The sequence below is a fragment of the Globicephala melas genome, chromosome 1, assembly GCF_963455315.2.
Source record: "Globicephala melas chromosome 1, mGloMel1.2, whole genome shotgun sequence".
Classification (NCBI taxonomy): Eukaryota; Metazoa; Chordata; class Mammalia; order Artiodactyla; family Delphinidae; genus Globicephala; species Globicephala melas.
The window spans coordinates 93081737-93106411 of record NC_083314.1 but is presented as its reverse complement, the minus strand read 5'-3'; the positions used below and the strand labels follow the sequence as shown (position 1 = coordinate 93106411).

The following is a 24675-nucleotide window of genomic DNA, read 5'->3' as shown; positions in this document are numbered from 1 at the left end:
TACTTAGCTTTTGTTTCCCACAACTTCAAGACAAACTGCTACTCCACCAAGATGTGCCAAGGAGCCCCGTGACTTTGGACTCTCTTTGGCACTATGAGTCCCGGGGGTATCACCCTAAATGGTGAATGTGGAATCTGGACATCACGAAAAACATCATCTTATACCAAAATATATGACAGAGGTAATAACTGTTATAGCTGTTCAGAAAAGGCCAAAATATTTGGAAAGACTACAGTGAGTCTTATTCAGTAATTCTATAGACTATTCAAACTGCTGCCAAAGATATAAACTGCAAGACACAGCCATTTTTTTTGCCTTAGTTACACTATTTTTTTTAAATGAGGAAACAAGACATTTCAAAAACATTTTAATATAAACAGAAAGTAAATATGCAGTAATGCCAGAAATAAACTATCTTCAACTCCAGGCTCTTTTCAAAAGATACAAGATACACAGATAAATCACATTCATTCCTTACAAATGTTAAAGAGCAAACAATTTAAATTCATAATGAACAATGAATATTTTTCAGTAGCTGAAATTTTACTCATTTCATAATTTTACAAGTGAAAAAAGAGCTAATCATGTTCCTTAATATTGTCATTTATGTATTATTCAAAAGTACAAACACCCTGAAGATAAGAGTCCCATTCTTATCATATGTATTATAAAAACACTGAGACATTTATCAGGTATAATTAACATAATGAAAACTATATGTTAGGATATGTTTCACAAACACAAGTCCAACATTTCTCTCTGGTTCGGAAAATATGAGAGGTAGTTTCAAATAAAGTAAATGTCTATTATGTCACTACATTTCCATTAAAATGTTGGCAATTTATAACAAATTACTAGAAATAAAACTTGAGTTTAAGAACTCAATTGAATATGGGGATATATGTATAGCTGATTAACTTTGTTATAAAACAGAAACTAACACACCATTGTAAAGCCAATATACTCCAATAAAGGTATTTAAAAAACAGAACTAAATTGAAAAATGATAAGAATAACTTCAATTAATAAATATTTTTCTAAGTCCTAATCACACAAATCAGAAAAGATAGTTGATTAAAAAAAATGGCTTCAGTAAAATAAAAACATGCTATCAATATTATAAATCAAATTTTCTATATCATAATGTGTTTCTAAGCTGGGGGAAAGAGAAAATATGAATGTACATGTTTGTAAATTGGGCCTTTCATTCATAGTACCAAATATATAAAATTAATATATACTACTATTAATATATACTATTCTCCTAGCTTTGTGCTGCCCAAATTGAGAATTGCAGGGTCAAATAAATTAAAAGTGAGGGGGAAGTGAGAACGCCATTCACCCATGTTCAACCTACTTCATGTAATTAAGAAATTTCAGATAACCAAGAATGGTCCCCAGAAGCCTTCCTGATTAAAATGGAAGTCTGACTCAAGTAGGAAACAAAGGACAAAGAGAAGAGAGATGCTCTTCAGAAACTGATACAAGTAAAAGGGTTTTGTTTCCTGGTGCTTTTCAAAGCAATGACAATAAACAGAATTTTTCAAATAAGTTGCCTTGTGTTGATAATTTAACAGTAATATACTGACAATCAGTGTGTCATCCTGGGAACCAAATAACAGTACAAGACAAATGGAGAAGTGCACACTGAAATAAATATTATTTTATCACTCTTCCTTACACAAAAATCTTATAAGTGGACCAGGGTATTCACATGCCTTGAAGTTCTGCCGCTTATGTTCATTCTTATTCAGCTTAAAAAAAGATTATAGACCTTATACCTATTTGGCTGCTGTAAGATTATGTTTTCATGCAATGATTCTCCATGAATGGTCCTACAAGGAAATTTTAAGTAGTTTATAAAGACATTCAAAATACATAAATAATTTAAGTTTCTAGGTTTTCCAATCATTTTGTTTTTAAGAAAAAGATATTTAAGTATAAAGGAACTGGCATAAACTTGAACCAACCAAAATAAAGATCAAAGATTTATAATTCACACAAAGCAAATTTAGTTCAGCAAGTACATTTTTTCAGATTTAGGATTCCAGGCAGAGATTTGTAGAAAGGACTAATAAGAAAAAATATAATTTTATTGCCTTTTCAAGACTGTATGAGCTTATCAAGACAATGATTTTTAGCATTTCTGAATGTATAAAATTGAGTCCAAATGTTTGAAGTTACCAATGATTTGCTCTTCCCTTTTGTGAAAAAAAAATACAGCTTCTTTTTGCCATGGACTTGTTGCAGCTCTAGGAGAAAAGGTCACTCTGGAGATGGTTGAAAGTTTCAATAACTATGCTAAAGCAAAAAATTCAGCATATCACTTCTGAGTTACTCCTAAAGTTTGTCTCATATTTTCATAAACCACATAACTGATGCCTACAGCAGGAAGCACCTTCATAAAGTTTGGGGTGATGCCTCTGTAAAGTCCTGGTATTCCTTCCTTAGAAATTATTCGTCGAAAGAGCCCAACCATGTTCAGCTGTGCGGTTCCTTCTACCATGGCTAGAAAATTAAAAAATAAACCAGGCTAATTTAATATTCATGCATGTTTTATTATGACTATGCAATTATGATTCAGAATGATTTTCTAGAACGAACAGAATAAAAGGATAAAATTTATTCCAAGGGGCCCAAGAAATAATTCTCCCTGTATGGCACCTAACAGTGAATGCCTTGATTATAACAAATATGAGTGATTACTCTGTGTTAGATATTGAGTTAGTTACTTTATATACCAATCCTCTAAGGCAAGTGTTATTATACCCATTTAATAAGTAAGAAATCGGAGGTTTAGAAAGATAGAGAAACTTGTCCCAACACACTTAGCTAGCCAAGTGAGAGAGCTGAAAGCTGATGGTCTTTCTCTTCTGTAAATGGAATGAAAACTGCACAGCACTGAAAGAATCAGTAGCAACATATGTAAAGCAGTTGGCATCTGTCAAATTCTCAGTAAATGGTGGCTGGAGTTGTTTGTTATTATGGAACCTACAACTTCTGAACTGTGATTCCTCCCCACTGTGACACTGTCTCCTCGACTTTGATTACACAGCGCCCTCCTGGCTCTCCTGCCGTCTGATTCAGTATTCTCTTTTCTTATGATTTGCTGGTTTTTATTGCTATGCTAAAGTAGTATTCATTCTGTGCCTTTCTTTCACTTTCTGCTTTATCCCTGGCCAATCTCACCCACTACCATTTCTTTAAACAGTACTCCCTGAGCATTGAGACGCCTCTATCCCCAATCTCTCTTCCGAGTACCAACCTCCCTCCCCCAACCAAGCAGTCAATCATTAATTAACCAGTACTTCCAATGTAGATGATCTGTAAATACAAATGTAAAGAGTGGACTGCATGGCAAATGCAAGTTTTACTTTTTGGAACTTTCTGGAGTTTGGGAGTCTTTTTCCTGAATATTTTCGATCGACAGTTGGTTGAATCCATGAATGCAGAGCCCACGAATATGAAGGGCGAACTGTACTCTTAAAACATGCACTCTCAACGGGAGCATGAAAATCTTACTCTGTGCATAAACCACAGATATACATACAATATATGCACAGAGTAGCCGTGGTATTAAAATTTCATGAAGAGGAACTGATTTGGAAAAGAATTTCTAAAAAGCTTCCTTAAGGAGGCAATAATGCAAAAACGTTGAGAAATACTCTCTTAAAACCACACTCTGCTGTCTCAGTGGAACCTGAAGTTCCAAAAGCACGTTACTGATGCACTACTTTATCAGTGTCATCCTTGTATCCAAAACTCACCTTGAGCCTGCATGCGTGTTCTCACCAAAGCCAAGGGGTAGCTGGCCAGCTGACCACAGGTGCTGGATAAGGCACCACATCCCAGCAGCACCACGACTCCAGGGTTTACAGAGTCTTTGGCAAAATTATCTAGCCAATGGGACTTCAAGAGCTGCCAGAGAAACAGAAAAGAAGAAAAATAATAAACAACTAACTTTACAACTGCTTTCACTCAATATGAATGTTCTCACAGCTACTCTCATCCTTATGAGACAGGACACATTTCTGCAAGATTGGGCGGCACAGCCACTGTAGGAAGCAGCCGCTCTGTAGAGAGGTGGGGAAGCCACAGGGGATTCAAAACATGAGAGGTGTGACTGGGTGCTCATCTCCTTCTAACTAAATGTGAAGATCACAGCACACCAGACTAGGATCTAAACATTTCCTACGGTGCTTATCAATGAAAATAATATAATGCTACAAACTGCATCTAATTTTGTACTTTACACATATGTTATTTCATTCAGTCCTTCTACAAAAGCTCTGAGGTGGAGCTATTCTTCTGAGTTTAGAAATGAGGAAAATTAGTCTCAGTGGGGTTTTCTAAACAAGGGTGCTGAATCAAGTATATGGATCCTCAGGCTATGCTTCTTCCCTATTATCCTAGGTCTTTGTGTTTCCATTAGAAGGCAATTAATTGAGAGAAATGTATAATCTACTTTTTAAATAAAAAATATCTGAAGTATTAAAATATATGCTAATATGTGGGGGAAATTATATACTAGTTTAAATATTTTAAGATAAAATGTAACTGCATACTTGGACCTTACAATTATATAACAAGAAAATCTCTATAAATTTGAAAACAAAGATTATATTTAAGTGTCTTATTTAAGGTCCATTTAGTACTGTAATATGACAAGAAAAAGTCAATAAGGCTAAAGACAACCATGTCTGAACTACAAACATGAGAAAAGAAAAGTGATTCACTAGAAACTAAGCAACTATTTACACTATTAACACCAGAATGGGGGGGGGGGAGGTAGGAAAATGCACTTTTAAAACAATTAATTTAAAATCCTATAAAATATACATGATCTTGTAAGTCCTCTCTGTGTGTCCCATAATCATTTTCTTCTACATCCTAGGATCCATTATCATTCCTTGCCTCTCAGATCTCACTATATTTTTCTTACTTATTCATTTTATTTATTTTTGTCTCCCCCTCTTTATTGGCTTTGTACCCCTCAATTTATAGATATTCTCAAAATTCTATCACCTTATGAAGGTTCTCTGGCAACATCAAGGTCATAACAGTGGGGTCCTGATCCAATAGGATTAGTGTCTTTATAGGAAGAAATAACAGAGAATTCATTCACTCAACTCTCTCTCCCTCTCCCTCTGGGAACATAGCAAGAAGGGAGCTGTCTGCAAGCCAGTAAGAGAGCCTCACCTCAAACCAAATCAGCCAGAACCCTGATCTTGGACTTCTAGCCTCCAGAACTGTGAAAAAGTAAATTTCTTTTGTTTAACCCTCCCAGTCTCTGGTATTTTGTTATGGTAGCCCAAACATACTAATACACTACCCAAAGCAAACCGCAAATTCAATGTAATCCCTATTCAAATTTCAATGACATTGTTTGAAGAAATAGAAAAAAAATTCAAATAGAATCTTAAGGGACCCCACCTAACCAAAATAACCTTGAAAAAGAACAAAGTTGGAGACCGCACACTTCCTGATTTCAATGTATATTACAAAGCAACAGCAATCAAGATAATGTGGTGGTAGCATAAAGACAGATACATCGAATAATGGAACAAAATAGAGAGCTCAGAAATAAATTCTTGAATACATGGGCGCATGATCTTCAACATGGGTGACAAGACCCCACATTGGGCAAAGGATAGTCTCTTCAACAAATGGTGCTGGGGGGACTTCCCTGGCAGTCCAATGGTTAAGACTCCGTGCTTGCACTGCAGGGGGCACGGGTTCGATCCCTGGTCGGGGAACTAAGATCCCACATGCTGTGCAGTGGGGCCAAAAATTAATAAACAAAAATGGTGCTGGGAAAACTGGATACCCACAGGCAAAAGAATGAAGTTGGATCCTTATCTTACAACATATACAAAAAACTAACTCAAAATAAATCCAGGGCTGAAACATAAGACCTAATACTATAAAATTCCTAGGAGAAAACACAGGATAAAAGCTTTAGGACCTTGGCTTTGGCAACAATTTCTTGGCTATGATCCCAAAAGCACAGGCAAAAAAGCAAAAATAGACAAATGGATTTCATCACCTTAAAAACTTCTGTGAAGCAAAGAAAACAACCAATAGAGTGAAAAGGTGACCTACGGAATGGGAGAATATATTTGTAAACCATATATCTGATAAGGATTTAATATCCAAAATATATAAATAACTCCTACAATTAAACAACAATAAAAAATAACCTAATTAAAAAATGGGCAAAGGACTTGAATAGACATTTCTCCAAAGAAGATGAATAAATGGACAACAAGCATATGAAAAGATGCTCAACATCACTTATCAGAGAAATGCAAGTCAAAAGCACAATGAGATATTGTCTCACACCTGTTAGGATGGGCACTATCAAAAAACAAAACTCAGAAACTAACAAATATTAACAAGGATGAATGAAAACGCACTGTTAGCGGGAATGAAAAATGGTGCAGCTTCTATAGAAAACAGTTTGTTCCTCAAAAAGCTCAACACAGAATTACCATATGACCCAGCAATTCTGTATACTGATAGGTATACACCCAAAGGAACTGAAAGCAGAGACTTGAAGAGAGATCAATACTTGTATCCCTTTGTCCCAAGAGGTGAAAGTATCCTTGAAATTAATTCAACCCCTCAACAACTGATGGCATTCCAAGCTCCTCAAACCTATCAGCAGTTTTTGCCCTTAAGACAAGCTTGGAAGGTAACATAAACTTAAAACTCAAGAACGTCCCTGAGAGACTCGGCAAAATCCACAACCCACGTTGGGCAGGTTCATTTGGTTCCCTCAATTAAAATTCAAATTGACCGCAGTCAGCCTCTTCCTAACATTAAACAATATTCTTTAAATCTTGAGACCTTAGCAGAAATTAAACCAATCATAGAGGAATACAAAACACAACACCTCATAGTCCCCTACACTAGTCTCTGTAATACACCCATTCTCCTCATTAAGAAACTCCACAAAAGAGGACGGAGATTTGTCCAAGATTTGAGGGCTATTAATAACTTTGTCGCATGGCTTCCGGGAAGATGGCGGAAGAGTAAGATGCGGAGATCACCTTCCTCCCCACAGATACACCAGAAATACATCTACACGTGGAACAGCTCCTACAGAACCCCTACTGAACCCTGGCAGAAGACCTCAGACCTCCCAAAAGGTAAGAAACCCCCCACTTACCTGGGTAGGGCAAAAGAAAAAAGAATAAACAGAGACGAAAGGATAGGGATGGGACCTGCACCAGTGAGAGGGAGCTGTGAAGGAGGAAAGGTTTCCACACACTAGGAAGCCCCTTCGCGGGTGGAGACTGCGGGTGGCGGAAGGAGAAGCTTCGGAGCCGCGGAGGAGAGCACAGCAACAGGGCTGCGGAGAGCAAAGCGGAGAGATTCCCGCACAGAGGATCGCTGCCGACCGGCACTCACCAGCCGGAGAGGCTTGTCTGCTCACCCGCCGGGGCGGGTGGGGCTGGGAGTTGAGGCTCGGGCTTCGGTCGGAGCGCCGGGAGAGGACTGGGGTTTGCGGCGTGAACACAGCCTGCAGGGGGTTAGTGCACCACGGCTGGCCGGGAGGGAGTCCGGGGGAAAAGTCTGGACCTGCCAAACAGGCAAGAGACTTTTTCTTCCCTCTGTTTCCTGGTGCGCGAGGAGAGGGGATTAAGAGCGCTGCTTAAAGGAGTTCCAGAGACAGGCGCGAGCCGCGGCTAACAGCGCGGACCCGAGACGGGCATGAGACGCTAAGGCTGCCGCTGCCGCCACCAAGAAGCCTGTGTGTGAGCACAGGTCACTATCCACACCCCGCTTCCGGGTAGCCTGTGCAGCCCGCCACTGCCAGGGTCCCGGGATCCAGGGACAACTTCCCCGGGAGAACGCACGGCACGCCTCCGGCTGGTGCAACATCACGCTGGCCTCTGCCGCCGCAGGCCCGCCCCGCACACAGTGCCTCTCCCTCCCCCGCGGCCTGAGGGAGCCAGAGCCCCCAGTCAGCGGCTCCTTTAACCCCGTCCTGTCTGAGACAAGAACAGACGCCCTCCAGCGACCTACACACAGAGGCGGGGCCAAATCCAAAGCTGAGTCCCGGGAGCTGTGCGAACAAAGAAGAGAAAGGGAAATCTCTCGAAGCAGCGGATTAAAGCTCCACAATCAACTTGATGTACCCTGCATCTGTGGAATACATGAATAGACAACGAATCATCCCAAATTAAGGAGGTGGACTTTGAGAGCAAGATTTATGATTTTTTCCCCTTTTCCTCTTTTTGTGAATGTGTATGTGTATGCTTCTGTGTGAGATTTTGTCTGTATAGCTTTGCTTCCACCATTTGTCCTACGGTTCTATCCGTCCGTGTTATTTTTCTTTTTTAAATTTTTTTCTTAATAATTACTTTTTATTTTAATAATTTTATTTTACTTTATCTTCCTTACTTCCCTCCTTTAGACAATGAATTATCCCAAATTGAGGAGGTGGACTTTTAGAGCAAGATTTATGATTTTCTCCCCTTTTCCTGTTTTGTGAGTGTGTATGTGTATACACATACACATCTCTGTGTGAGATTTTGTGTGAGATTTTGTCTGTATAGCTTTGCTTCCACCATTTGGCCTACGGTTCTATCCGTCCCCCCCCCCTTTTTTTTTTGTCTTAATAATTATTTTCTACTTTAATAACTTTATTATATTTTATCTTATTTTATTTTACTTTATCTTCTTTCTTTCTTTTTTCCTTCCTTCCCTCCTTCCTTCCTTCCTCCCTCCCTCCTTTATTTATTTCTTTTCTATCTTTCTTTCTTTCTTTCTACTTCTACTAATTCTTTCTTTCTACTTTTTCTCCCTTTTATTCTGAGCCGTGTGGATGAAAGGCTCTTGGTGCTGCAGCCAAGAGTCAGTGCTGTGCCTCTGAGGTGGGAGAGCCAACTTCAGAACACTGGTACACAAGAGACCTCCCAGCTCCACGTAATACCAAATGGTGAAAATCTCCCAGAGATCTCCATCTCAACACCAGCACCCAGCTTCACACAACGACCAGCAAGCTACAGGGCTGGACATCCTATGACAAACAACTAGCAAGACAGGAACACAACCCCATCCATTATCAAAAAGGCTGCCTAAAATCATAAGAAGTCCACAGACACCCCAAAACACACCACCAGACGTGGACCTGCCCACCAGAAAGACAAGATCCAGCCTCATCCACCAGAACATAGGCACTAGTCCCCTCCACCAGGAAGCCTACACAACTCACTGAACCAAACTTAGCCACTGGGGACAGACACCAAAAACAACGGGAACTACGAACCTGCAGCCTGCAAAAAGGAGACCCCAAACACAGTAAGATAAGCAAAATGAGAAGACAGAAAATAACACAGCAGATAAAGGAGCAAGATAAAAACCCACCAGACCTAACAAATGAAGAGGAAATAGGCAGTCTACCTGAAAAATAATTCAGAATAATGATAGTAAAAATAATCCAAAAGCTTGGAAATAGAATAGACAAAATGGAAGAAACATTTAACAAGGACCTAGAAGAACTAAAGATGAAACAAACAACGATGAACAACACAATAAATGAAATTAAAAATACTCTAGATGGGATCAATAGCAGAATAACTGAGGCAGAAAAACGGATAAGTAACCTGGAAGATAAAATAGTGGAAATAACTACTGCAGAGCAGAATAAAGAAAAAATAATGAAAAGAACTGAGGACAGTCTCAGAGACCTCTGGGACAACATTAAACACACCAACATTCGAATTATAGGGGTTCCAGAAGAAGAAGAGAAAAAGAAAGGGACTGAGAAAATATTTGAAGAGATTATAGTTGAAAAATTCCCTAATATGGGAAAGGAAATAGTTAATCAAGTCCAGGAAGCATAGAGAGTCCCATACAGGATAAATCCAAGGAGAAACGCACCAAGACACATATTAATCAAACTGTCAAAAATTAAATACAAAGAAAACATATTAAAAGCAGCAAGGGAAAAACAACAAATAACACACAAGGGAATCCCCATAAGGTTAACAGCTGATCTTTCAGCAGAAACTCTGCAAGCCAGAAGGGACTTGCAGGACATATTTAAAGTGATGAAGGAGAAAAACCTGCTACCAAGATCACTCTACCCAGCAAGGATCTCATTCAGATTTGATGGAGAAATTAAAACCTTTTCAGACAAGCAAAAGCTGAGAGAGTTCAGCAACACCAAAACAGCTTTACAACAACTGCTAAAGGATCTTCTCTAGGCAAGAAACACAAGAGAAGGAAAAGACCTACAATAACGAACCCAAAACAATTAAGAAAATGGGAATAGCAACATACATATCAAAAATTACCTTAAATGTAAATAGACTAAATGCTCCCACCAAAAGACACAGATTGGCTCAATGGATACAAAAACAAGACCCATATATATGCTGTCTACCAGAGACCCACTTGAGACCTAGAGACACATACAGACTGAAAGTAAGGGGATGGAAAAAGATATTCCATGCAAATGGAAACCAAAAGAAAGCAGGAGTAGCAATTCTCATATCAGGCAAAATGGACTTTAAAATAACGACTATTAAAAGAGACAAAGAAGGACACTACATAATGATCAAGGGATCGATCCAAGAAGAAAATATAACAATTGTAAATACTTATGCACCCAACATAGGAGCACCTCAATACATAAGGCAAATACTAACAGCCATAAAAGGGGAAATCGACAGTAACACATTCATAGTAGGGGACTTTAACACCCCACTTTCACCAATGGACAGATCATCCAAAATGAAAATAAATAAGGAAACACAAGCTTTAAATGATACATTAAACAAGATGGACTTAATTGATATTTATAGGACATTCCATTCAAAAACAACAGAATACACATTTTTCTCAAGTGCTCATGGAACATTCTCCAGGATAGATCATATCTTGGGTCACAAATCAAGCCTTGGTAAATTTAAGAAAATTGAAATTGTATCAAGTATCTTTTCTGACCACAAGGCTATGAGACTAGATATCAATTACAGGAAAAGGTCTGTAAAAAATACAAACACATGGAGGCTAAACAATACACTACTTAATAATGAAGTGATCACTGAAGAAATCAAAGAGGAAATCAAAAAATACCTAGAAACAAATGACAATGGAGACACAACGACCCAAAACCTATGGGATGCAGCAAAAGCAGTTCTAAGAGGGAAGTTTATAGCAATACAATCCTACCTTAAGAAACAGGAAATATCTCGAATAAACAACCTAACCTTGCACCTAAAGCAATTAGAGAAAGAAGAACAAAAAATCCCCAAAGTTAGCAGAAGGAAAGAAATCATAAAGATCAGATCAGAAATAAAGAGAAATGAAGGAAACGATAGCAAAGATCAATAAAACTAAAAGCTGGTTCTTTGAGAAGATAAACAAAATTGATAAACCATTAGTCAGACTCATCAAGAAAAAAAGGGAGAAGACTCAAATCAACAGAATTAGAAATGATAAAGGAGAAGTAACAACTGACACTGCAGAAATACAAAAGATCATGAGAGATTACTACAAGCAACTCTATGCCAATAAAATGGACAACCTGGAAGAAATGGACAGATTCTTAGAAATGCACAACCTGCCAAGACTGATCCAGGAAGAAGCAGAAAATATGAACAGACCAATCACAAGCACTGAAATTGAAACTGTGATTAAAAATCTTCCAACAAACAAAAGCCCAGGACCAGATGGCTTCACAGGCAAATTCTATCAAACATTTAGAGAAGAGCTAACACCTATCCTTCTCAAACTCTTCCAAAATATAGCAGAGGGAGGAACACTCCCAAACTCCTTCTACGAGGCCACCATCACCCTGATACCAAAACCAGACAAACATGTCACAAAGAAAGAAAACTACAGGCCAATATCACTGATGAACATAGATGCAAAAATCCACAACAAAATACTACCAAACAGAATCCAACAGCACATTAAAAGGATTATACACCATGATCAAGTGGGGTTTATCCCAGGAATGCAAGGATTCTTCAAAATACGCAAATCAATCAACATGATACACCATATTAACAAACTGAAGGAGGAAAACCATATGATCATCTCAATAGATGCAGAGAAAGCTTTTGACAAAATTCAACACCCATTTATGATAAAAACTGTCCAGAAAGTAGGCATAGAGGGAACTTTCCTCAACATAATAAATGCCATATATGACAAACCCACAGCCAACATCGTCCTCAATGGTGAAAAACTGAAAGCATTTCCACTAAGATCAGGAACAAGACAAGGTTGCCCACTCTCACCACTCTTATTCAACATAGTTTTGGAAGTTTTAGCCACAGCAACCAGAGAAGAAAAGGAAATAAAAGGAATCCAAATCGGAAAAGAAGAAGTAAAGCTGTCACCGTTTGCAGATGACATGATACTATACATAGAGAATTCTAAAGATGCTACCAGAAAACTACTAGAGCTAATCAATGAATTTGGTAAAACAGCAGGATACAAAATTAATGTATAGAAATCTCTGGCATTCCTATACACTAATGATGAAAAATCTGAAAGTGAAATTAAGAAAACACTCCCATTTACCATTGCAAAAAAAGAATAAAATATCTAGGAATAAACCTACCTAAGGAGACAAAAGACCTGTATGCAGAGAATTATAAGACACTGATGAAAGAAATTAAAGATGATACAAATAGATGGAGAGATATACCATGTTCTTGGATTGGAAGAATCAACATTGTGAAAATAACTCTACTACCCAAAGCAATCTACAGATTCAATGCAATCCCTATCAAACTACCAAAGGCATTTTTCACAGAACTAGAACAAGAAATCTCACAATTTGTGTGGAAACACAAAAGACCCCGAATAGCCAAAGCAATCTTGAGAACGAAAAACGGAGCTGGAGGAATCAGGCTCCCTGACTTCAGACTATACTACAAAGCTACAGTAATCAAGACAGTATGGTACTGGCACAAAAACAGAAAGATAGATCAATGGAACAGGATAGAAAGCCCAGAGATAAACCCACGCACATATGGTCACCTTATCTTTGATAAAGGAGGCAGGAATGTACAGTGGAGAAAGGACAGCCTCTTCAATAAGTGGTGCTGGGAAAATTGGACAGGGCATGTAAAAGTATGAGATTAGATCATTCCCTAACACCATACACAAAAATAAGCTCAAAATGGATTAAAGACCTAAATGTAAGGCCAGAAACTATCAAACTCTTAGAGGAAAACATAGGCAGAACACTCTATGACATAAATCACAGCAAGATCCTTTTTGACCCACCTCCTAGACAAATGGAAATAAAACCAAAAATAAACAAATAGGACCTAATGAAACTTCAAAGCTTTTGCACAGCAAAGGAAACCATAAAGAAGACCACAAGACAGCCCTCAGAGTGGGAGATAATATTTGCAAATGAAGCGACTGACAAAGGATTAATCTCCAAAATTTATAAGCAGCTCATGCAGCTCAATAACATAAAAACAAACAACCCAATCCAAAAATGGGCAGAAGACCTAAATAGACATTTCTCCAAAGAAGATATACAGACTGCCAACAAACACATGAAAGAATGCTCAACATCATTAATCATTAGAGAAATGCAAATCAAAACTACAATGAGATATCATCTCACACCAGTCAGAATGGGCATCATCAAAAAATCTAGAAACAATAAATGCTGGAGAGGGTGTGGAGAAAAGGGAACCCTCTTGCACTGTTGGTGGGAATGTAAATTGATACAGCCACTGTGGAGAACAGTACGGAGGTTCCTTATAAAACTACAAATAGAACTACCATATACCCAGCAATCCCACTACTGGGCATATACCCTGAGAAAACTATAATTCAAAAACAGTCATGTACCAAAATGTTCATTGCAGCTCTATTTACAATAGCCCGGAGATGGCAACAACCTAAGCGTCCATCATGGGATGAATGGATAAAGAAGATGTGGCACATATATACAATGGAATATGATTCACCCATAAAAAGAAACGAAATTGAGCTATTTGTAATGAGGTGGATAGACCTAGAGTCTGTCATACAGAGTGAAGTAAGTCAGAAAGAGAAAGACAAATACCATATGCTAACACATATATATGGAATTTAAGAAAAAAAAAACGTCATGAAGAACCTAGGGGTAAGACAGGAATAAAGACACAGACCTACTAGAGAATGGACTTGAGGATATTGGAAGGGGGAATTTTAAGCTGTGACAAAGTGAGAGAGAGGCATGGACATATATACACTACCAAACGTAAGGTAGATAGCTAGTGGGAAGCAGCCGCATAGCACAGGGAGATCAGCTCGGTGCTTTGTGACCGCCTGGAGGGGTGGGATAGGGAGGGTGGGAGGGAGGGAGACACAAGAGGGAAGAGATATGGGAACATATGTATATGTATAACTGATTTACTTTGTTATAAAGTAGAAACTAACACACCATTGTAAAACAATTATACTCCAATAAAGATGTAAAAAATAAAAAATAAATAAAAAAATAACATTGTCATCAATCATCATCCAGTTGCCCTTAACGCTCATACCCTTTTAATGGCAATACCTACAGAGAATAAATCTTTCACTACAACTGACCTCTGTAGCACCTTTTTCAGCATCTCTGTGGATTGTGAAAGTCAAATTTTATTTTCTTTCATGTGGGAAGGACAATACATCTGGACTGTCATGCCACAAGTCTAGACTAAAAGCCCTTCCTACTTTTTACAGATCCTAAAAGCAGATTTAGCAGGTGTCATTTTTCTGTAAGTGTCCATCCTTTTCAATAGGTTGATGACCTTCTTTGCTTGTCTTCCAACGGGGCAAGTGAGCAAGATAGCATACATCTCCCCAGGCTGTTAGCAACTAAAGGTTATAAAGGTCTCTAAAGAGAAATTACAACTTATTCAAACACAGGTCAAATACCTAGGACCCTTGATCCCGGATTAAGGACTCCTTTAAGACCCTAATAGGATTCAAAGTGTCTTAAATTTCCCATAGCCACAGACCAAAAGACAACTTTAAAGATATTTCGGGCTGACTGGATACTACAGAAACTGGATACTTAATTTTTTAGTTGCCCAGCCTCTCAAAGCTTAAAGACCAGATCCTTTAGAGTGGTAAGAAAACGTCTTTAGGGCTCCAGAACCTGAAAAGTGGACTCTGCAGTCCCCTGCTTTAGGACATACTAATTATTAGCTTCCCCTTTTCCACTTCATGTTCGAAAGAAGAGAAATGGCTTAGGAGCGCTTACTCAAAGGCACAGAGGTCAACACCAACCCCTTGGATATTACACTCAACAATCAGACCTGTAGCCAGAGGCCTTCCTCCAGCATGAGAGCTATTTCAGCAGCAACAGCCCTTACAGCATCAACTGAGGAAATAGTTACGGGCTCTCCACTCACCATCTATGTTCCCCCATGCGGTAGGAGGCTTGCACAATTCTCATCACACTCAACACCTTCCTGCAAGCTGTCTTACCCCGCATGAAATTTCATTACTGACTTCTCACACAACCCGTTCCCGCTACAACAACTTCAACCCTGCAACCCTTCTCCCTTTACTTAGTGACAAAACTCCTCATGACTGTCTGACCCTGACTGATCAGTTATTAACCCTTAGAGCTGACTTACAAGAAACCCCTGTTGCTAACATTGAGATTTCATGGCTTACTGATGGTTCTTGTTTGAAAAATGGCAAAGGAAAATATTGTACTGGGTATGCAATCATCTGCTCCTTTGAAATAACTGAGGCAGCTCCACTGCTGACCGCTACTTCAGCCCAGCAGGCAGAACTCCATGGTTTAACTAGAGATTGCACCCTAGCAGAAGGTAGAACTGTGAATACCTATACAGATTGTCGCTTTGCCTTTAGGGTAGCTGATGACTTTGGCATGCTTTAGAAACCAAGAGGATTCTTAACCTCAGGGGGAAGCCAGATTAAGAATGAAAATTGGGTCAATAAATTGTTGGAATTGATCCAATTTCCATCTGTCCTAGCCATCATTAGGGTACCTAGGCATCCAAAATTAAATTCAGATGAAACCAAAAGAAATAACTTGGCTAATCAGGCCACAAGGACAACTGCCTTACAAGCCACCAAATCTCCTAGGAGTCATTTCCTGTGCCTCCCTGTTGCCCAATGGTCTAACCCTATGACACTGACTCCTTGAAATAACCACTGGAAATTAAAAATTCCCCCCCCCCAACATGGGACATGACTTTCTGGGACAGGTCCATCCCATCAATGTGAGACAAAGCAAATCTGTAAGTTGATTGGCAATGCTTTTAGAGAATGATCTTGATCAAAAGGGGGATATGTGACATAAGATGGAGTCACTTATGTCAAGGGGTTTTAAAATGAAGCTGGAAGGCCACTCAAGAGGTGGACCTTATGCCTGTCTCACCAGGTGGAACCATAAACGTATGAACTGGGCCACACCACAGATAGCCCAAGAACTCTGCAAGAACACCTGCAACTTGTCACAGTAATGAACACTTACCTCCCTCTAATGATAGCCTTAGCAATCAATCATGTTTAGTCAACTAGGTTCTGCCTTCAGCTCCAACTAAAAGTCTTTGTAATGCAAACCTCCCTTCTTTACCATTAAAAACCCCTGACTTGGGCTTCCCTGGTGGCGCAGTGGGTGAGAGTCCGCCTGCCGATGCAGGGGACACGGGTTCGTGCCCTGGTCCAGGAGGATCCCACATGCTGCAGAGCGGCTGGGCCTGTGAGCCATGGCCGCTGAGCCTGCGCGTCCAGAGCCTGTGCTCCGCAATGGGAGAGGCCACAACGGTGAGAGGCCCACGTACTGCAAAAAAACAAACAAAAAAAACAAACAAAAAACCCCCCAGAAAACCCCTGACTTTTATTCCCTAACAGACACTGTTCAGATTGCTACGCAAATCTATGTGTACCGAATTGCAATTCTTTGATCCCAAATAAATGCATTGTGTTTGATTATTGCCTCCTAGGTTTCTTCAGGTTGACAAGTACAAGGAATGAATCTGCACTACCCACATCAGTCTCTTGGTTTTATCAATGTTAAATTTTAACAAACCAAAGAAAATGTGCTATTTTTGCTTATTTTTCTCTCCTCAAAAAAAATCCCTAATATCATCTGCTAAGCTGAACAATTGTATCTGTAATAACCTTTTTTTTTTAATTGAAGTACAGTGAATTTACAATGTTTTATTAGCTTCAGGTATACAGCAAAGTGATTCAGTTATACATTCTTGTTTTCAGATTCTTTTCCATTATAGGTTATTACAAGACATTGAATATAGTTCCCTGTGCTATACAGTAGGTCCTTGTTGTTAACTATTTTATACATAGTGGTATGTATATGTTAACCCCAAACTCCTAATTTATCCCTCCCACTCCCACTATCCCCTCTGGCAACTATAAGTTTGTTTTCTATGTGTGTGAGTCTATTTCTGTTTTGTAAATAAGTTCATTTATATCATTTTTTTAGGTTCCACATATAAGTGATATCATACGATATTTGTCTTTCTGTCTTTCACATAATATGATAATCTCTAGTTCTATCCATGTTGCTGTAAATAGCGTTATTTCATTCTTTTTTATGGCTGAGTAATATTCCATTGTGTATAAATACACCTTCTTTATCTATTCATCTGTTGATGGACACTTAGGTTAACTTCCATGTCTTAGGTATTGCAAACAGTGCTGCTATGAACACTGGGGTGCATGTATCTTTTCAAATTAGAGTTTGCTCTGGATATACGCCCAGGAGTGGGATTTCTGGATCATATGGCAGTTCTATTTTAATTTGGCAAGGAACCTCACTACTGTTCTCCATAGTGGCTGTGCTAATTTACATTCCCACCAACAGTGCAGAAGGGTTCCCTTTTCTCCACACCATTATTATTCCTTTTCTCCACAGCATTTATTATTTGTAGACTTTTTAATGATGGCCATTCTGACTGGTGTGAGGTGATACCTCATTATAATTTTGATGTGCATTTCTCTAGTAGTTAGCGATATTGAGCATCTTTTCATGTGCCTGTTGGCCATCTGTATGTCTTCTTTGGAGAAATGTCTATTTAGGACTTCTACCCATTTTTTGATTGGGTTGTTCTTTTGATATTAAGCTATTTGTGTATTTTGGAAATTAATCCCTTGTTGGTAGCATTGTTTGCAAATATTTTATCCCAGTCCATAGGCTGTCTTTTTGTTTTGTTTATGGTGTCCTTTGTTGTGCAAAAGATTTTAAGTTTAATTAGGTCCCACTTGTTTATTTTTGTTTTTATTTCCATTACTCTCAGAAACGGGTCCAAAAAAATATTGCTGTGATTTATGTCAAAGAGTGTTCTGCCTATGTTTTCCTCTAGGAGTTTTATAGTATCCAGTCATATATTTAGGTCTTTAATCTATTTTGATTTAATTTGTGTATATGGTGCTAGCGAAGTGAACAACTATATCTGAATGTGAGAGTATTCTCTTCATTAATAAAAATAATTAACAGGGAAATCTAATACAAAAGTGACCACAGGCATATGGGGTCTCATATTCAAGGAACTTGAAAAGAAAGATAAAAGAACACACCCTTGAACCTACTTTTGGTCACAAACTGTTTCCTGGTACATATGTACCTCTCTATATAAAGTCAAATTCTAACAATGAGAACTATTTAACTACATTTTCAGATTCAAAAGATTGCTACAAACTCACCTCATACACAGCAAGATCTATACCTGCATAAGGTATGATGCCTAATAAATTGGGAACGTAACCTTTGTAAAAAGCTCCCATGCCTTCATGTTTCAAAATCTTCTTGGCACAATCAAACATCCCAGAGTATTGTCCAGTTTTGCCTACAGCCAGCCTGGTTTTCAGAACCTGGTTATGAAAGAATATAATGAATATTATTATTCACATCAATGCTATCATCACAGAATTCAAAAAACGTAACTTTACAAAGAACAAATATCTAGCATATATTGTCACTCAAATGACTGTCCAGTTTGTTGATGTGTTCTCTCTCACAAATTATCTCTCTGAAGGGTCTAAGACCAGAGCCAAGAAGATCCCTTTTGCTGTAAAGATGATCTAAATTAGGGCAGTAGCAGAGGAAATAGAAGATAATCTATTGACATCTTAACAAAATTGTGATGTATTAGATATGGAGGGTGGGGAAAATGGTACTGTAAAGGATGATCCCAGTGTTTCTAGCTTGGAACTTGGGATGGGGCCAGCAGAGAAGAGGGAAGGTGATGCTATTAACTGAGATGGAGGATATAAGAGGAAGCCTACGTATTGAGTTAGGATATTTTTTGAGGGGTGTGTGGAGTAATATGAACAATCATATTAAGATGCCTGCAAGGAAAGCTATATTAATATGCATACCACAAAGGTGAAAACTAACAGTATTTCTTAAGTCTTATCAGTTATTGAAAAACGCTTTGTCATATCAATAAAGATATCCACATCTACAATATTATTCTTGCTCTAAAGCAGGAGTTGGCAAACTTTTCCTATAAAGTAAATATTTTCGTCTTTGCAGGACTGAAATACCAGGTCTCTGTTGCATATTCTTTGGTATTGCTTTTTTGTTGTTGTTTTTAAACCACCTTAAAAAGGTAAAAATATAAAAACCATCCTTGGCTCAAGGGTTGTACAAAACAGTCCATAGGTCCATGGTTTGCTAACCTATGCTCTAATAAAAGGATGTCCAGTTAGGATTACCACCAAATTCTAAGGTTCCATTACGAACTTTATGGTACAGAAACTCTTTGGAGAGGAATGGGTGCTATAATTCTTATCAACACTATGGGAGCCAGCCTCCAAGATGGCCTCCAACTATCCCTGCCTCCTGGTATTCACACCATGTGTAGTCCCCTTCCACACTCTACCAGGGGCGGTCTTTGTGACCAACAGAATAGAGCAGATGTGACCAAAGATAGCAGCTTCTATCTTGGGTGCTCTCTTTGATAACTGATTTGGAAAAACCAGCTACCATGTTGTGAGGATACTCAAGCATCCTATGGAGAGGACCCTGCAATAAGGAACTGATATCTTCAACCAACAGCCAGGGAAACCTGGCAACAAACATGTGAATAAGCTTGAAAACAGATCCATCCCCAGTTGAACCTTGCAGTGACTGCAGCCCTGGCTGACACCCTGCTATAGGCTGTGAGAAACCCTGAGCCAGAGGAACCCAGCTAAGCTACACCCAGATTCCTGATCCACAGAAACCGTGAGATTATGTATACTTGTTGTTTTAAACTGTTAATCTTGGGATAACTTGTTACACAGTAATAGATAATAATACAAACACCGTTAATGCAATCAGACTTCACAATGGTACTTACCTCCATAGGATAAATAAGTGTCTGTGCAGTTGCTCCAGCCATGGAACCAGAAACGAATCTCTCAAAGGTTCCTACTTTTTGTCCTTCCTCAGTAAGCAACTTCTTGTACTGTGTAAATAAAGTTTTAAATGCACATTAATACCTGCTACAGAATGAATTGTGTTCTTCCCCCCCTTCCCCCTCCCCCCCACAAATTCATATGTTGAAACTGTAACCTCCAATGCGATAGTATTTGGAGCTGGGGCCTTTGGGAGGTAATTATGGTTTGATCATGAGGTGGGGCCTCTCTCTCTTTCTCTCCTTCTTTCACACACATGCTCACTCTCTCCCTCCTTCCTTCCCTACCCCTCACCCCTCTCTCTCTCTCCCCCCAACATGTATGCACCAAGGAAAGGCCATGTGAGCACACAGTGAGAGGGTGGCCATCTGCAAGCCAGGCAGAGAGCCCTCACTGGAAACTGAATTGGTCAGCACCGTGATGACAGACTCCCCAGCTCTAGAACTGTGAGAAATAAACTTCTGTTGTTTAAACAATCCAGCGTACGGTATTTTGTTATGGCAGGCCAAGCTAAGACAATACAAAAATACAAATCAGCTCCTAGAAATCAATTGACAATATGATGTTTCTCAAAATGCACATTAATGATTAATTATTAATGCACTGCATTAACAATATCTAACAGAAAAGCAAGGTTTGAATGCTAATACATTCAGTTTACTGGACAGTGATTTTCAAGTTAGAATTCCACAAAACACAGATGATCACAGAGGGGACCCGGTAGCTCCTTTGCTAAAACAGATTCATCACAACATTCTTCCTCAGATGCACAGGTTAATAAAGTGTTCACAGTTTTTAGATATTTTCCCCATAGTTTTCCTTTTTTTAAGATGAGTTTATTTTCACCAGTATAAGTAAAACTAATAAATAAGTGACAAATATTAACAAAACAACTTAGAAAAACAGTTTTTGTAGGTAATACATTTAACCATACTAACATCTCGACCCCAGAGCCCGCCTGGCCCACCAGTACTAAAGCAACCGACATGGCTGATCTGGCCAAAGGGGGAAATCTGGCACAAATGCAGCCGAAATACCGATAGGGCAGGATGTTAACATCATGGGCTCCACAGTCAGGCAGACCTGGGCTTGAACCCTAGGTCTATGTGGCCCTGAGCAAGTTTATGAACATGTCCACATGCAGTTTCCTCATCTGTGATAACCCCAGTTTCACAGGGTTGTTGAAAGAATTTGATCAGATAATACACGTAACACAGCACAGTGCTGGGCAAATGGCAAATGTTCAGTAAATGTTATTGTTGTTGTTATTACTAATATATTCAATATTGTCTTTCTACAACTTGGAGAGAAAATCTCTGTCCAAACACAGACTGTGGTTATAAGCCAGGTAAACCAGATTCCTTCTCCTAGAAATGTGAGGTGGGTCTACAGGTATAATTAGGCACTGACACCTGAGGGAGAAATGGATAAAGCAATAGAGAAGCAGACACATGGAGAAGGGACAGGTCAGTGAGGTTCCACTTTCTGCACTTCCTGAGGCTCCTCCCCTTAATGCCGCAGGCTCCTCCCCTTAATGCCGCAGGCACCTCCAGCCTCCTTCCCTGAGCCAGCCAGTCTCTGTTCCTGGGATCCAAAGAGCCCAATGCAAAAACACAGGAATACTTCCTCCTAGTAAAACTGTGTTTCTCTGCTCATGATAAAAATTAAATATATTATGATTTCACAAAGTTCCCCAAATAGCAGATATCTGCTTACCCCCAAAGAGCAATGTTTCCACAGGCTCCATTTCCTGAACTGCATCAGAATGTTAACCAAAACTCCCTTCTGCGTAGGCCCTATTGATTTTCCTGCATGTCAGATTATCACCATCATTAAATATAATTTATTGAAAACCGTCCTGCGTATGAACAGGAACCTCAGAGACATCGTTTACATAGTGTACCCCCATCCCAAAAGCACCTATCAAAAGTATTCTTTAGTGATTGGTGAATAAATATTTAAAGTGTAGGGGTTTGGGGCCCCTGCACCCCAGAACATACAATGCACAAAGGTAAGAGTTGAGGACAGAGAGCCTGTACAGGGTTAGGCAAAGGGACAGGTGCTTAACACTATGTCACCAAGCTTAATTCCTACCCCAGAAAGGAGGTAACAGTCACAGAGACTTTAGGTGGCTTGCTCAAGGCCACAGAATTTGACTTTCTCAAAGATGACTTAGCTGTGCTCTCAAAGCCAGCCTAAAATCCTTTTCAGGATTTTAATTTTTCCTTCCTTTCTTTCTTTCTCTTTTTCTTCCTTCTTTTCTTTTCTTTTTTCTTTTCTTTTCTTTCCTTCTCTTCCTTCCTTCCTCCCTCCCTTCCTTTCTTTCTTACAATTTTCTTTATTTCTTTCTTTTTCTTTCTTTCCATCCATCCTATCTATCTCAACTCTCTCTCCATTTGTTTGAATACCATTTCAACCTTCTCCATTCTCCTCCAGCTTCCAATACCGCTTCCTCCCTCATTCTCAAAACAAGTCCTTTCTTGGGAACTCAAGGAAGAACAGAGAGGCCACCAAGCAAGGATATCTTGGTATTCCTGCCCACTTCCCACAAAATCACCCACATCCACTTATATCTTTTTCTTCCCGAGCTGACATGAGAACAGTCCTCCACACAGTCAAAGGCTAATCCTGCCAGCAGACTGGTTAGTACCTATTTCTCCCCCAGCCCCTCCACCCCCCACTCCCTAGTCCACACACATACTTCCTCTGAATACCTGCTGCACTTGTCATCAGTCTCTCTCACTTATATTTTTTAACCTCCTTCTTTGTATTGACATGCTTCCTTCAGCCATAGGCATGTCATCAAAATGAAACGTATCAAAACCCAACATGCTTCTAACCTATCACTCTCTCCCTCTTCTTTTCTCCTTCCCTTCACTGAAGTCAAGCTCCCAACAAAGGTGTCTACTGTCCAGTTTTCTTCACCTCCTGTTCACTTCAGCTCATTTCAATTGGTTTATCATCTCATTACCTCACTGAAACATTTATACCAAGCTTTCCCGTCTCGGAGCTGGTAAATTCTGAAAGATAAACTGTTTATTGTATTTAGTACCCTGCAGTATTTGACCCTTCATGGAACCCTCTTCTTCCTCTGACTTCTAGGCCGTCACTTTCTCTGGATTTCCTCCTGTCTCTTTGGCTTCTCTTTCTCAGTCTCCTCTACAAGTTTCTCCTACTTCTCCCTGGACATATCCCCAGAACTGTTCTCATTCTGTAAGCCTTCCTGAGGGCTCCATTCCAAAGGCTTTTCACCTCAATCACAACCTCCCTGTCCTACTGGACAGCTCCTTGTACGTATTACAGAAACAACTCAAACCCAGCATGTCCAAAATGCAACCTGTTGTCTTCCCTCAAAATCAGTTCCTCTTGTTCCTCTTATTGTGTTCTCTACATACTTAGTTGCTCAAGTTCGAAACCAGAGTATCACCCTTGATTCCTCTTTCTCACCTCTACATTCACTCAGTGAGTTCTGTTGTTTCTATTTCCCAAAATAGTTTTCAGTTCATTTCAGTTTTTCTTCAATCACTACAGCCGTCTCCTTATACTGGTACTCATTTCTTACCTGAATTCCTGAAATATTTCCTTAAATAGTCTCCCTGCCTCAACTACAGCCTCACTCTCTTCCAATACCTCTTCACTCTTTTTCCACATTGATCTTTCTTAAATGTAAATATACTTATTCCACTTCCCTACGTAAGATGCTTCAATAACCCTCTCACCACATTCAGGATAAAATCTAGACTCCTATCACATCTGGCTCCTGCCTATCTGTCCAGCCTGCTTTCATCATCATCTTCCCGGACACACACTCCACTACACTTAAGCCCAGTGGACCACCTTCAGCTTCCTTATTGAGTGATGCTCTCCTGTGCCAACATTTCTGTCCACAGGCTGCTGCTTCTGCTCAAATACCCATCTTCCCCTTCATCTTAATGGACGTAAGACCCACACTCATTCAATGAGGATTTACTGGCACTGGGCAAGGTGCCGGGAACACACACCTGAAAACAGATCCTGCCTAAGGAAGCTCACAGCCTCCTTAAGAAGAGAGATAAGTACTGAGATCATCAGAATTCAGTGTGAGAGTGCTAACAGAGGGAAACAAAGGGAGGAAATAACTCCCGAGCAAAGTCTTGAAAGATGTTCACCACCATATGACCTATAGGAAGAGGAATGGTGTGTGTGTGTGTCACTGGAGTGGGGGGTGGGGCAGGGATGACTGTAAAGTACCCTTGGGATATGTAAGCGGAGATGCACAGATATGCAGTGCTCAGGTGGATGTGCAGGTATAGAGATGAAGAGAAAAATGTTAGA

The 24675-nt window shown here is 39.5% G+C and overlaps 1 protein-coding gene across 4 annotated transcripts in view; it reads right to left on the bottom strand.

The window, feature by feature from the left end:
• Window positions 1–396: 396 nt before the first annotated feature.
• The window catches only part of SLC25A24 (solute carrier family 25 member 24), a 58054-nt gene continuing 33775 nt past the window's right edge, over window positions 397–24675 (bottom strand). For all 4 annotated transcript variants that reach the window (XM_030868870.3, XM_030868871.2, XM_070046733.1 and 1 more), the window contains 4 exons: window positions 20304–20411; window positions 18664–18831; window positions 3768–3918; window positions 397–2508 (listed from right to left, as the gene is read on the bottom strand). In XM_030868870.3, the coding sequence (XP_030724730.1) occupies window positions 2324–2508; window positions 3768–3918; window positions 18664–18831; window positions 20304–20411 (612 nt within the window). In that variant the 3' untranslated portion in view covers window positions 397–2323. The remainder of the gene's footprint in view (window positions 2509–3767; window positions 3919–18663; window positions 18832–20303; window positions 20412–24675) is intronic.